Raw genomic sequence first — 14,310 nt, forward strand, 5'->3', positions numbered from 1 at the left:
GCTACAAGGGTGCTTGAATGCAGCTGAGGCTTAAAACGGCTATCGATGGTGATGAAAAATTGCCTCATTGCAAATGATGCTATGCTATCATATGACATTAATTTGCTTGGCTGCGGCTAAAAGAAACAGCGCAGCCAATTTTTGAGCTCTCAGCTAGTTTTTCAGAACTCAATTGCTCGTTGCAACCTCATGATATCTTCGCCACATTAGTTGTCAAGAGCAAAATGGGAACAGAAAGTCAAATAAATGCCGCGCAGGCACCGATAGGAACGAGAGATGAGGCCATCGCCATTGTAGGTGAGGAGCAGCACTCAATTGATCCCATCGTCGCAGCGCGCGCCGTTCGAAAGATTGACTTGTTTCTCATCCCCGCCATGATCATAGGCTGTACGTTTCCCTGTCTCCCCCTCAAACTGTTCTAACATATATAGATGGACTTGTATACTACGATAAAGCCATTCTTGGTTCAGCTGTTCTCTTCGGCATGACGACGGATTTACACCTTACCATTGTTGATGCATCGACTACACCGCCAACAGTTGATACCCGTCGTTTAAGCTGGGCGACGTCACTGTTCTACTTTGGGATGCTGGCGGGTTTGTATCCCATGACATTTGCTCTTCAGAGGTTCAACATCGGTCGTGTTCTCGGTGGTGTGGTTGTTGTGTGGGCTGCTATTTGTATGCTCACTGCTGCGGTGACGTCCTACCAGGGCTTATACGTACAGAGATTCTTTCTCGGTTTCGTTGAGAGTATAATCCCCACTGGGTTCATGTGCATCGTCTCGGGGTACTATACGCAAGCTGAGCAGTCGTTGCGACAGAGTTGGTGGTTCTCGTCGACTGGACTGTTCACCATTATCGGTGGAGCGATGAACTATGGTTTTGCGCAGATTACGGGTGGTGGGTTGAAGAGATGGCAGTATATCTACCTCCTCGCTGGATCACTCACCTTTTTGTTTGGACTATTCTGCTTCATCATGCCAAATTCGCCTGTATCAGCTTGGTTCCTCACTTCTGAAGAACGATTCGCTGCTGTCGAGCGTTTGAGACATGGACAAACCGGTGTTCGTTGCACCAAGTTTAAAAGCTCCCAACTAAAAGAAGCTATCCTCGACGTCAAGATCTGGCTCGTCGCACTTATGATGGCATCAGCATACACCGTCAACGGCGCAGTAAGCGGTTTCGGACCCCTCATCGTCTCGACCTTCGGCTGGAGCACCCTCCACTCCATCCTGTTCCAATTCCCCCTCGGCGGACTGTGCTTCATCGTGATCCTCCTCACAGGCTGGCTTGGCTCCAAGTTCACCAACATCCGTATCTTCATGCTCATCTTCACATGTCTCCCCGTCATCGCAGGCTGTGCCATCATCTGGAAGAGCGAGTGGAGTTACCGCGCTGCTGCACCGGTGGTGGGATACTCGATCACAGGATTCTTTGGGGGAACGGTGAGTCTGATAATCACTATTGGAATGTCGAACGTTGCGGGTCATACGAAGAAGAGCTTTATGGCTGCTACAATATTTGTGGCGTATTGTGTCGGAAATATTGTTGGGCCGCAGCTAGTTTGGAGTCAGACGAAGAAGGATCACTATCCGGCTCTTTGGCTGGGGTTGATTATCTGGTAAGTCTTGTTTACATTGTTCTTGCTTCGTGGCTGACTGTTTTAGTTATATCATTTGTATTTGTGCGTCGACTACACTGTACTTTGTTCTGAGGAATGAGAACAAGAGGAGGGATGCGCTGGGGCTGGGAGATGAGAGCGAGAGAGCCAAGCTGGCGTTTCAGGACTTGACTGATAAGGAGAACCCTTACTTCCGCTATGTTTACTAATAACTAGAATATGGCATTGATAGACAGGGATAGAGAAAAGTTGCAGGGGGTTTGGACGGACCACAATACACGATAGAAGTTGGTCACATAAGCAGTTCAGAACAAGAGAATCCTACCAGCGTCATGTACCAGCGAGCATTGAACAGCCTTTCCATAAATCATGGCATATCATTAACTACCGACAAGGTACGGAGTATCTCATAAACAATCCCATTCCCTCCCCTACTTTCGAGGGGTCTTATTGTTCCTGATCTCAATAATCAACTCCCCCAGTGTTCATACCACAGACGAAAATCTTTGTCTTTTTGAGCTTACCCTCTACAGCTTCGAAGGGGTCTCGTTGTGGTTCTTGATCTCAACGATCAACTTTCCAGTGTTGATACCCTTGTACAGATCCACAAGAGCCTGCTCAGCAACCTTGAGACCACCACGAACAACGGTCTCCGTCTTCTTGAGCTTACCCTCCGCGATCCACTGAGCCAGCTCAGCGCGAGCAGCGGGGAAGTCCTTGACGTGGTCGAGGACGATGAAGCCCTGCATTCTGATGCGCATGGTGACGATCTGGGAGAATGCTCGGGGGCCCTGGGGCTTGGCGGCGTTGTATTGGCTGACGAGACCGCACTCGATGAAGCGAGCGTGTTCCTTTGCTCGCATGAGACACATGTCGAGGATATCGCCACCGACTGAGACATGTTAGTTCTGCCATGCTTGAAAGTTAAGAGGGACTTACCATTATCGTAGTAGACATCGATAAAGTCCTTTGTCGCCTCAGCGAACTTTTCCTTAAAATCGTCCGCCTTGTAGTTCAACGCAACATCGAAGCCCAACTCCTCAGTGAGCCACTTGCACTTATCATCACCACCCGCGATACCCACGACTCTCGCACCCTTGAGCTTAGCGATCTGGCCTGCTACACTTCCCGTCGCACCAGCAGCGCCCGACACAACGACGAGCTCACCGGGCTTAGGGTCAGCGATCTTGGACATGCCAACCCAAGCAGTCAAGCTGGTCATTCCAAGAGCAGAGAGCATGTCCTTGGGGTCTTGGAGGCCGGGGTACAGAGACGCAGGCTCGAAACGACCTTCGGGGAGAATGGCGAATTCGGTCCAGCCTGTTAGGGCGGAGACGATGTCGCCTTCCTTGGCCTGCTTGCTCTTTGAGGCGAGGACGCGGCATGCACATGAACCACGCATGGTTTGGCCGATTTGAACGGGAGGGAGATACGATCTCATGTCTGAGGGTGTTTTAGTAAAGATATGTGTTACGAAGGAAGGGGGGACGTACCTCGGAGCCAGCCTCTCATAGCGGGGTCAAGAGATAGGTAGAGAGTCTCAACGAGGATTTGACCATCTTGGAGATCAGCTGGTGTGGGAGCTGGAGATGTCTTTTGGGTAAAGGTTTGACCGGGGATGATGTCGGTGGTGGGACGCTCAGCGAGCACGATGGAGAGGTTATCACGGGCCATTGTGAAACAGTTGTGTTGTGTTGTTGTTTACTTGGTGTAAGGTACCTAGTGTTGGTGTTGGTGTAAGATGGTGTTGTGTTGTGGAATGTTGAGCAACAGGTTTGTGTCTCTCGATCTGAAGTTGTAAGACAGTAGGTCGATCTTTCCAGTATTTATACCAATGGCATATATGTATTTATCTTTTTTCACGATGATAAACACCAAGCGTATCACACTTCTTTCGTCCTCTGAATAAGTGAGTAAACAAAAGATCTAGTAAGTAGTTCCAATCAGTCTCAACAATCCGGGGACTCACGCCCTTTAGTACCTCAATTTTTCTCTTCCCACTCACGTTCCTTTAAATAAACCTTAGCATGCTTTCTAGTGCGGCATGTCTTGTCTATCTGGGGTTGTTATCTCCGTGAGTTTTAGAGCGGTGTTTGGTCAGCTTCCCACTGCCAACCACAGTATTAAAAAAAACGCTAGGACGCGGGACGCTATTCCCATGAGGACATATCCCCGTAAGTCAGTGTAAGAGTTCGGCACCGGCGCCTTCGGGGATCGACCGGCGGTGGGGAACGACCGGTCGAAAAAAAAGCTGGGGAGGTGATTCAGCTCTTTTCTTTGTCCATGTTGAGAAAACGTGTCCGGTCGTAAGCAGTGCCGAGGTTCGGTCGCTTCGCCTTAGGGGGTAATTGGGGCCTTGATTTGAACTCAGCTTTGATCTCAGGTGTCCAATGGTGCGTCACTACATGGCAATTGAGCTTTTTCTCTCCAATTCCGTCTCTTGTTTTGTTCTGTCTTGGTAATCTCTCCGACGGACAGAGTGATAAACCTCGGTATCCGTCGGTGCCGTGTTTGAAGCTTCGTCCGGAGGATTCGTAATACTGGACGTGTATGTACCTCATGGGATTGGTATATCTAGAGATGACGTTTGTTTGAAGAAGACGCAAGCCTCGGGACCCCGCTGGACGTTTGGCCGAAAGGTTCTAACGATGGAGATCTTTTGAGGCGGTAACATTAACGCTTCGCTTCGCTTCCGGACCCGATCTCTCGGCCGAAGTGACATGGATTGCTATCGCCAATCAATGGACGAACTCGGTAGTTGAGGGGACTATAATGCAGGTAATATCGTAGCCAAGTCGATTACTGTGTATGTGGTGGATGGTTGTAAGCACTCTTTTCGTCCTTCTGGATCGTCTTACGAGTCGGCGTGGCCTTTCTTCGTCTTGCAACATCCGGGCCTTAGTTCAATGTCAAGTTGTTTATTCTCCGATCTGATCTGCATTAAACGAGAGGCACATTATGCATGATGTCATTCCGTTCATCTTGAACATTGCTCAAATTGCTGTCAATCTTGTATGTCTTCTTCCAAAGATACATGGTAAGAGCTCAGGTTCGACGCTTTTGTAGGTCGTCTCTGAACATACTCAATTAATGTAGTCAGAGTAAACGGATTTCAAAGTCTCCAAGTCCGCCTCAGCATTGAAGTCTCAGGCTCTGATTGCCGTTTACGGACATACGGCGTCTGAGGTTGCATTGCGTCCGCTCGGCAGCCGAGACCAACACCTTGAGCCCACTGTTCTCCCCTCAGAGTCCCGGTCACTTTTTTAAATACCTCTAACTTACAGAACTTTAAAAATGTGATCGGACATATAACCATTGTCAGGGCTTTGAAGCGGTCATGGAAACTCACCGTTCTGGTATCATGATGAGGCTGGCGTCTACGAGCCGGTTGAATACTACTCCACCGAAGTGTCTCGAAGTCTTGTGCATCTATGTGAACGCAATTCGAGGGTTACTTCAAGGTTAGGTACCAGGAAATAATGGCTCTGTTAGAATTGGTCCATCTATGTCGATGCGCAGCGAGGAAGGTCTCTAGATAGGTATGTACACCAGAGCATGAATAATACCCAGCGAACAAAACAGTACACAGAACAGAATAGACTAAGGAGGCTGCTAGTGATCTGATCTGATCTGCATTCGCCTTGGGACATGTCACCTTCGTCTCCTAATCGCGCACAAGTAGTCCCTATCATCAAGAAATGTTTATCGTCTTTCACGGCACTTTCATCTTCAGTGTGTAAGTGACAGCCTTCTCAAATCCACCTCACTTACACTCCACGGCTTTCGGGATGATAGACTGCTTCATGCTGTAGGGCAACACTGTCATATCATGAGGTGCTTCAGATACCCGGACCTGTCACTTTCTTGTAGAGCTTGAGTCACCATTAATCCATCTGTCAAGTAACTCGGCCGAACAAGAGCGAGTCTGTGCTTTTCCTGTATCACTCACACAAATGGCATTGTCAGCTATCGAGTAACCTCGAGCCCTGCTGTGGATCCAGCATGGCTAAGGGCCATCGTCTGCAGGATACGATCAATTGATCTCGAATACCCTTTCTCTTCCCAGTTAATCTCTTGGCTGTGCATAGTATGAAGTACGAAGACTCGGCTTAAGAGAAATTAAATATCTTCGAGGAGTACTGAATGGCTGTTAGTGACGTGGATAAAAATTTACTATCTTCTAAAATGCATGAATCTATAAGTACATGGTCGACCTACTTATCACTGCGATAGCTTCGAGAGAAAGAGTTGAAGCTAATATCATACCGCAAGCAACAGGGACAACGATTCAGCCAGCTGAGTGAGTTAAACAAATCGCGCATAAACCAGGACGCTTCACCCATAGGGGCTCACTCAATTCAATTGAAAGAAAACATACTCCTTAATACCTTTTTGAGTGATAGAAAGGCCATCAATCGACTTTTTGCAGTCTAATTCTGACCTGAAATTGTTCAGAAGTCTCTCAGTTATGTCATTTGATAAAACGCGCTCTGGTCCCGGGTAGGCAGCTCCACCCCAGACAGCTGACTGGCACAACGACTTCCCTGCCTTATCACGCAATTCATCAAGGAGACTGGACAATTATGGGTTGGCGAGGTATGGACCAGATATCGCTTGAAGGTGAGGATTGTTGTCTCCTTCAACAGATGAATCGCAGCGTATCCGTAGGCAAGCTAACGTATTCCACGCAGAAACAGTTTCAGTCTTGGCGTTTCAACGAATTCTGTTACACTCCACGTTTTACCCATCTGTTTACTGAACCTTACCATTCTTCGAGGTGCCAGACGACTTCAGACTCCGAAATAGGAACATAACCCATGCAAAGACCCTACTGATATTTGAAAACTAAAGCATTTAAGACTAACCTAAGTATTCTCCTGTCAATTGTGATGGAAGTATTTAGTTTGGATCACTGAAGCAGAAACAAGTGCCGATGAGTTTCAGAATAATTGGTAGCGTCAATTAACCAGATCCCGATCACGATGTAACTCTACGATCTCCCATCTTAAACACGCAAACTAACTCACGCAAATCACCCAATAACAGCTCATACCAACTCTCGAACAATTCTTCCGTTAAATTTCTCCGTCTCCCACCACCGCATCTATGCATGAAACTCTAATCTGTCGATACACCCGCCAAATCACCACCACTACCACTACCACAATCTGACCAACACTCGATCCTCACGGTTCGATCGGGCCATTCCAAACGGGCCTTCGTACCAATCGAGTTTGGCTCGACCGTTTTCCATCATGTCCACCCCCGGCCATTGGCGTGGTCACCCCTGCAAATACCCCAGTTGCGAAATTAGAGGGATCGTGAAAGCGTGTATCAGCCCTACCGAAGGAGCTTCTAGACCTGTTTGTCACCAGAGGCGTTCATTTCATGCTGCAGGAATGAGATTGGATGATGTGCCGGGGATCCGATTAGTTTGATTGTAGGATGCTAAATAATAAGCTCATTCTCCCTCTTCGATCTGGGTTGTTACCTTTGACACTTTCTCTCATTCAGTCACTCATTTCTTGACACCGAATCTCGACGGTTCCGGTTCAGTTCATTCATTCATTCATTTCAAGTAAATTCACTCTTTTTGTATCAAATCTCGTTCTTGGCAAGTCCCAAGATAGTCACTTGGCACCTATTTAAACATCTGAAACTTGTTTCTGTCGATTACGATGAAGTTCTTCCTCCCTATTCTTCTCGCAGCTCCCGCTGTTATGGGCCGAGCCTGCAAGGTCCGACACTCGCACTCTTCTGCGGTTGAAGCCGTCCACACTCAGTACCCTGTTCCCGAGCCTGTGATCTCCCAGGCCCCCCAGGTCGTTGGCCAGAAGTCTTCTCCCGTCGAGGTCAAGACTGCTGCTTCCAAGCCCAAGACCACCAAGTCCAAGACCTCCAAGCCAAAGAAGGTCTCTAAGCCCAAGGCCTCCAAACCGAAGGCTTCTAAGCCCAAGTCTACCACGACCACCAAGCCCAGCACTCCCAAGACATCTACTCCCAGTACCGGCTCCAGCTCCAAGTCTACACCTCTTGGTGACGGTGCTTCTGTCTCTGGATCTTCCACCTTCTACGGCGGTAACCTCGCTGGTGGAAACTGCATGTTCTCAACCTACACTCTCCCCTCTGGTATCCTCGGAACTGCCTTCTCTGGCCAAAAGTGGGACAACAGCGCCAACTGCGGTGCCTGTATCGAAGTCACCGGTCCTTCAGGCACCATCAAGGCCATGGTAAGACCCTCCACACTAATATTAAGTACTAAACTGACTCCATCAGATCGTCGACAAGTGCCCCGAATGTGACCCCGGCCATCTCGATCTCTTCCCCGACGCCTTTAAAGCCGTCGGCGGCACAGACGGCATCGTCAAGACCTCGTACAAATTCGTCGAGTGCGGCATCACCACTCCCCTCGTGCTTCACAACAAGGAGGGTACTTCCGCCAACTGGTTCTCCATCCAAGTCGTCAACGCCAACGAGCCCGTCAAGAGTGTTCAGGTTTCCACTGACGGCGGTAGCACCTGGAAGAGCACTGAGCGCAAGGACTACAATTTCTTTGAGAACCCTGCTGGCTTTGGGAAGACTTCTGTTGATGTCAAGGTTACTAGCAGCACTGGAAAGAGCGTTGTTGTTAAGAACGTTGGCGTTACTGCTGGGGCTCAGTACAAGGCTAGCTCTAACTTCTAAGCTGTTAGTGTAAGCTTAGGTTGCTGAGTTGGCGAGAGTTGTGTATCAGTATTATGTGGCGCGTTCATGTGCTGAAGTATTTGGCGGCAAGTGTAGGTTAGGCAGCTGGCTGCTTTGACTGGGAACTTGTTGATGAGATACTTGAGCACTGAATGATGATGTGAGATGGGAGTATAGTTTCTTCTTCAAGTACATATTCGACATGAGGACTACCTCCAAAGATTTGAATCAGGGTGCCAAAATAAACTGGTCTAAAGGTATACTAAGATATCCTAAACTTACCTAAGTCTTCTCATCATTTAGAAAAGAGGTCCTAAGTTTTCTTGCCTCACCTTGTGAGCTAACGTTGCGATTTTACGGGTGCGGGTATGAACAGTTTATTACGGAAGATCCTCTAATTGATCTTCAGAGCCTACTTACTGTGCTGATTCAGAATCTATTCTGCTGATGGTGAGGGAGGATGGTATACCGTTGGCTCGGTTATGAGACTACCAAGACGCTTGGCTCGTTACTAAGAAATGTTCTCAGCATGATCTCAATCGTCAAAGACTGTTCTCACTGAACTTAGGTTTCAGGAGTGTCGTGAACCTTGGCCGAGACCCTCAGATCATTACCGTTTTCGTATGCACTATCAATTTACCCGTCTTGGGTTGAACACCCGACTTGGCAAATGGGCTTGTTCAAATGACAATTCCATTGTATTCGCGTAAAACCTGCTTCGGCCGAAATGGTTAGCATCGGATCATCTTGTCTTTCTACGGGATACAAGACCTCCCGTATTGGATCAAAGCTTCTCTAATGACTTTTGAAGAAGATCTTTTGCAAAGGCCACTGGCTAGGAGGTCAATAAGTATAAGACGACAAACATCAGAAGTTTTTCTTGCTCCCTCTCACCGTCTCCATGATTATCGTATCCCCTGATCCTTAATTACCCCGAATAATTTTGGGGAATTTGGGGAAGAATTCGGGGAATGGAGAGAAACTTTCGGCCCTTTCCCCACACGCCGCCGCTGATGACATAGCCAAACGGTTCCAAGATATCAGCTTCAACGACAATTTCCCGCCTTTTCGACGCCCAATGCCCCAGAGACTTTTAATTTAGGCAGAAGAGAGATAAACATGATTCGATCAGTCATTACAATCCATCCCCAAGAATGCAACCAGCATCAGTGAGACAGTGGAGCCGCAACATGGCCTCGAAATCAGGCACACACGAACACAGCGATGATCATTGCTCTTCTACACCTCCAACAGAATAACATGCGCTCCAATCAGGTTCATCCAAGACTTCTAGAGTCTTTCGAGAAATCGTATTTCGGATGTCAACTCTGCACGGTTAAGGCGCTGTTGGAGTACCGCAATGTGACATGGCGACAGGGGTTCCCATGTTAATCGATGATATCATTTCTTGGAATGTCTGTTCGCGGAGCCGCTCATATTTCCGCTGAAGTATCGAATCTTAGACTCACGTGGTATTGTAAGTGAATGAAACACTGTTTGTAATGTATACTGCATCGCCGCGGAGAAGAGATAATGAAGTTATTGCTAGAAGTGAGCTCACGATGCGAAGCTTGAAATGCATCATCATCCTAAATTTAGGGGGAAATAGTCAAAATTTAGGATTTCGTATCATGTTAAGCTAGTTCTGCCACTTTGCATCAAAGCAAGGCCAAGCTCAGAAGCCAAGCCAAGCCCACCAACGCCATCTCCCACGAGCGACGATCACCCCGTGGGCAAAACTCCACGAGTGCATGACGTTAAGCGGGCCCCCATCACATCGCAAAACCTCACTCGCGCGCTTCTAACCTTCTCCACGCCATCCTTGACGATGCTCCCGAGGGTGTTCTTATATAAAGAACAGCTTCAGCCCGACTGAGAACCTCACTGTTCAAGAGACTGCAGTTCTTTGAGTGTCATTCACAACATCCATCATGTATCGGATCTGGAACATCTACGGTACAGTTGCCTCCTTTTGGATAGGTGATTATGGCTAATGTAAACAGCGCTCGCTGCCATTGGCACGATCGGCGGCATGCTCTTCGGTTTCGACATCAGCTCCATGAGCGCCTGGATCGGCTCCGACCAATATCTCGACTACTTCAACAGTCCAGGCTCAACCGAGCAAGGCGGCATCACAGCCTCCATGTCAGCAGGATCTTTCGTCGGCGCCCTCGTCGCAGGAGGTATTGCCGATAAGCTCGGTCGAAGAAAGGCTCTCATGATCGCTTGCCTGTTCTGGATCGCGGGTGCTGTTCTTCAGTGTTCTGCGCAGAATGTGGGACACCTTATTGTTGGTCGTGTTGTTAGTGGTGTGGCTGTTGGTATTACTAGTTCGCAGGTCCTTGTGTACCTTGCTGAACTTGCGCCTTCGGATATTAGAGGGAGGATTGTTGGAATTCAGCAGTGGTCTATTGAGTGGGGTGAGTTTGACAACATCCTACGGCGAAGTTTCGTGCTAATGTTTACCAGGTATCTTGATCATGTATCTCATCTCTTACGGGTGCTCCGTTGGAGTTGATGGGCCCGCTGCCTTCCGCATCGCATGGGGAGTCCAAGCCGTCCCAGGTTTCATCCTCCTCGCTGGCCTGTTCTTCTTCCCCGAGTCGCCTCGATGGCTTGCTCAGCATGATCGTTGGGAAGAGGCGCACTACAACCTTGCCCACCTTCACGCTGGCGGTGATCTCGATAGCCCTCTTGTGATTGCTGAGATGGAAGAGGTCCGCGAAGCTGTGCGCATCGCTCGTGAGTCCAAGGATATCGGCTATCTTGGTCTCTTTGCGCCTGGAGTCTGGAAACGCACGGTTGTTGGTGTGAGTGTTCAGATCTGGCAGCAACTTCTGTGAGTGTACCCCTGAAACCCGTGGAAACAACTGCTAATAAGACCAGGGGCGGAAACGTCATGCTCTACTATCTCGTCTACATCTTCAACATGGCGGGAATGACCGGAAACACCGCTCTCACATCCTCCATCATCCAATACGTCATCTTCCTCGTCACAACCGGCGTGGTTCTGCCCTACATCGATCGTCTAGGCCGCCGACCTCTCCTCATCAGCGGAGCTTTGATCTGCGGTGTTCTTCACTTCACCAGCGGAGCAGTCATGGCTGTTCACGGCTACCCGGTTGATGGTATCGAAGGTAACGACATCCTTACCTGGGCCATTTCAGGAGCTCCCGCCAAAGCCGTCATCGCCCTGGCATATATCTTCGTTGGTGTCTACGGTCTTACCTGGGCACCCGTTGCGTGGATCTACGCCAGTGAAGTCTTCCCCCTAAAGTACCGAGCCAAGGGTGTTGGTCTCGCCGCCTCTGGTAACTGGATGTAAGTTACTCCCCCCACTACCGGATCAATTAAATTTACTGACAAATGAACTCACAGCTTCAACTTGGCACTCGCCTTCTTTGTCCCGCCATCGTTCACCAACATCCAGTGGCAGACATACATGATCTTCGGAACATTCTGTATCGCCATGACGTTCCACGCTTTCTTCACTTATCCCGAGACAGCACGCAAGACTCTTGAGGAAGTTGATGTTCTGTTTGAGAGTAATGTTCCTGCTTGGCGAAGTGCAAAGGCTAGCGGTGGGTTTGATGAGAAGGTTCAGGAGGCAAAGCGTACGGGTGGTCTGAAGGGGGAGCTTGAGGAGAGGGAGGCGACTCACGCTGAGACTGCGTGATGTTGATAGTTTGTTGAAGTATAGTCTTTGAGTTACAAAGTTTAGACATGCCCATGTACCCAATCATATTCTGTTATATCATCCAGTACTGAACCTTCCGTGCAGGTGTCCGTTTGACCTCCCCAGTTCGACACATCTCGCTCGTCTATTGCTCAAACAATCCCACTGATTGGAGAAGACTTGAGATTTTGATCTTTCGCAAAACCAATCATTCTGATAGGCAATCAGAAAGTAGGATACCGAGTTTGGCTATGCTGCATGTGTTCTCGGACACTGTGATCCCAGTGACATCCGATGCCTAGACAAGCATATAGGCGAGGGTTTGATAGCATCATGGCGAAGAATATTTCACAGAAATTCGTTTATCCGTGAAGTTTGGTGTCGAGTCCTACTACGCTTTCAGGCCCGCACACAATTTCCTTAAGCCTGATCGCAACGAGTCTGGACCATCTGTTCTGGGCACATCCATCCTCGCCATGACCGTAAAGTTCACAAAACCCCGTACGCAGTCGATCGCCAGTGCTTCATCAGGGACTTTGACTCTTCATCGAGCGGCTCTAAAGCTTCGTCTATTTTCTCAAGACCTGAAAAGCCAGCACCCCGTACTCGTGCTTCAACTGGCTCTGGAGAAAGCAATAATGGAGCGGTCTACCTCCTTTACCACCCAAACAGCAGCATCGAAGTTCAAGACCACTCTGATGGAGAGGAACTTGCGCCCGAGGCCAAAGATCATGTTCCTGGACGGCTTCACCCGCGCTGCAATGAGGGGTTTTTACTCGCCAAGATTGCGGACAATCTCAAAGAGTTGGGAAAGTTCAACAAGGAGTTCCGCTTTCTTCCCATCACCAAAACCGCCAGCAAGATCCATTGCGCTCAACTCTTTGAGAACAATGAACACGGGCTCACTATTGGACCTGCTCTTGCTATGGTGAAACGGGCTGCCTAGATGAGCACAGGCCTGTTGAGACTGATAACAGAGGAGAGGGACTATGAAAGACACATGGGCATGAGTTGCTGATAGGATATTCGGCTGGTGGATAGATGGACGCTTTTGTTTTGTCCTTTGTCCTCTATATGATAGGTTTACCTGAAGAGTGACCCTTCAAACAAAGAGGGAATGACCGGGCCATCAAATGACAGACAACAGAGATGTAATTGTTTTATCCCTCATTGAAATGTTCCGATATGTAGTTACCCCATAAAAACAAGCAATTCACAACGTCCCTGCATCAAATCCAATTCGACTGCCGTGGAATTGAAGGTCAAACGGTCCAACGGTCGAAAAGTCCATCAGCCAAGCCCGTTCGAATACACAATTGTCCCACAATCCCAGGACCATGTGTCGTAGTCCACAAACCCTAGTCCCTGACTTGCGCCACGCCTCGTTGTCAACGTCGCATCAATCTTGGGGCTAAAAGTGTCAAGCGGGATAACTTCGAACCGGGCTGATCCTTCAAAGGATTATGCTTAAAATATGGAAATTCGTTTACAGAAGACGAGGACCCCATATGGGGAAAAGGTAAGATAGATCTTGGCTAACACTACATTTTTGAAACCGTAAATTGTTGATCATCGGGCTGGTGAGCGTTGTTTTCGGGACCGAGACCAATGAGGGATGTTGATGTACGAGTAATGGGAGCTGGGGATAGTGGATAGCATCCACTGTGTAAATGCACATGACTACGGTGGATGTGACGATAGACAAAGCACTGCCGTCTTACGCGCAATGAGACGTGCTCACCTCACCATTGCACCACGTATTGGAGATTTTGTTGTTGGCCACTCACGCATCACTAACCTCAACCTCAAAGAGGCTATTTACCATAACATTCTCAAACAACCCAATGATTCATCCAAGCAAAACAACCGTTATCAAGCCTAAATATCCCTTCGCACTCGCATTCATTCAGATACAAAACAACATCAAGCCGTCATTAAAATGACGTTCCACCATCCCACCTCGAAAGGCCTTCCCAAAAACGACTTAGACAGCTCGAAAGCGTTCCCCCAAAAGGCTTAGCGCTACAAGGGTGTCATCCTAGCTTCCGAGACTCAATTTACTGGATCTGATAGCGCTCGGGGGTTCTGATTGGACACAAGTTCGGATTCGCTTGTCGCAGGGCTGAAGCGCTTGGCATGGGTGCGTAATGGGAGATGGATTTGGATAGTCATTCGAGGGTGGTATTGAGATGGTTTCACGGTTAAAAGGTTTCCACTGACGTGCAGGGTTGATGGGTGAGGTGAGATGTATAAAGCAAAACAATCTTCCGACTCGAAAAGGCTATTCCACTCCTGGCCGTCATCCATCAACCTTATCTCTTCCGCCC

The 14,310-nt window shown here is 48.6% G+C and overlaps 5 protein-coding genes across 5 annotated transcripts; 4 read left to right on the forward strand and 1 right to left on the reverse strand.

Annotated features, from left to right (window-relative positions):
• Positions 1-54: 54 nt before the first annotated feature.
• FOBCDRAFT_166930 (major facilitator superfamily domain-containing protein) lies at positions 55-2,025 on the forward strand. Its single transcript, XM_031187781.3, has 3 exons — positions 55-387; positions 432-1,623; positions 1,670-2,025. The coding sequence occupies exons 1-3, from the start codon at positions 225-227 to the stop codon at positions 1,830-1,832; spliced, it is 1,518 nt and encodes a 505-aa protein (XP_031035046.2). The 5' UTR covers positions 55-224; the 3' UTR covers positions 1,833-2,025.
• On the reverse strand, positions 1,981-3,760 carry FOBCDRAFT_252508 (uncharacterized protein). Its single transcript, XM_031187779.3, has 3 exons — positions 3,117-3,760; positions 2,563-3,066; positions 1,981-2,515 (listed from the first exon to the last, which is right to left on the reverse strand). Exons 1-3 carry the CDS (start codon positions 3,295-3,297, stop codon positions 2,151-2,153), a joined length of 1,050 nt encoding a protein of 349 aa, XP_031035044.2. The 5' UTR covers positions 3,298-3,760; the 3' UTR covers positions 1,981-2,150.
• A 3,541-nt stretch (positions 3,761-7,301) lies between these two features.
• FOBCDRAFT_278453 (RlpA-like double-psi beta-barrel-protein domain-containing protein-containing protein) lies at positions 7,302-8,307 on the forward strand (the record flags this gene model as incomplete). Its single annotated transcript, XM_031187776.2, has 2 exons — positions 7,302-7,853; positions 7,900-8,307. The coding sequence occupies 2 exons, from the start codon at positions 7,302-7,304 to the stop codon at positions 8,305-8,307; spliced, it is 960 nt and encodes a 319-aa protein (XP_031035041.2).
• Positions 8,308-10,339: 2,032 nt separating this feature from the next.
• Positions 10,340-11,983, forward strand: FOBCDRAFT_188478 (general substrate transporter; the record flags this gene model as incomplete). Its single annotated transcript, XM_031187775.3, has 4 exons — positions 10,340-10,727; positions 10,777-11,146; positions 11,194-11,628; positions 11,686-11,983. 4 exons carry the CDS (start codon positions 10,340-10,342, stop codon positions 11,981-11,983), a joined length of 1,491 nt encoding a protein of 496 aa, XP_031035040.3.
• A 476-nt stretch (positions 11,984-12,459) lies between these two features.
• FOBCDRAFT_278455 (uncharacterized protein) lies at positions 12,460-12,929 on the forward strand (the record flags this gene model as incomplete). Its single annotated transcript, XM_059611552.1, has 2 exons — positions 12,460-12,484; positions 12,547-12,929. 2 exons carry the CDS (start codon positions 12,460-12,462, stop codon positions 12,927-12,929), a joined length of 408 nt encoding a protein of 135 aa, XP_059465653.1.
• Between the last annotated feature and the right edge of the window lie 1,381 nt (positions 12,930-14,310).

The sequence above is a fragment of the Fusarium oxysporum genome, chromosome VIII (genome assembly GCF_013085055.1).
Source record: "Fusarium oxysporum Fo47 chromosome VIII, complete sequence".
In the NCBI taxonomy this organism is placed as follows: domain Eukaryota; kingdom Fungi; phylum Ascomycota; class Sordariomycetes; order Hypocreales; family Nectriaceae; genus Fusarium; species Fusarium oxysporum.

Coding starts and splice junctions, on each gene's coding strand:
- FOBCDRAFT_166930 (XM_031187781.3), top strand. CDS start 225: ATGGGAACAGAAAGTCAAATAAATGCCGCGCAGGCACCGATAGGAACG. Junction 388..431: donor CCCCGCCATGATCATAGGCT/GTACGTTTCCCT, acceptor TAACATATATAG/ATGGACTTGTATACTACGAT. Junction 1,624..1,669: donor TGGCTGGGGTTGATTATCTG/GTAAGTCTTGTT, acceptor TGACTGTTTTAG/TTATATCATTTGTATTTGTG.
- FOBCDRAFT_252508 (XM_031187779.3), bottom strand. CDS start 3,297: ATGGCCCGTGATAACCTCTCCATCGTGCTCGCTGAGCGTCCCACCACC. Junction 3,067..3,116: donor TATGAGAGGCTGGCTCCGAG/GTACGTCCCCCC, acceptor AAACACCCTCAG/ACATGAGATCGTATCTCCCT. Junction 2,516..2,562: donor CGATGTCTACTACGATAATG/GTAAGTCCCTCT, acceptor AACATGTCTCAG/TCGGTGGCGATATCCTCGAC.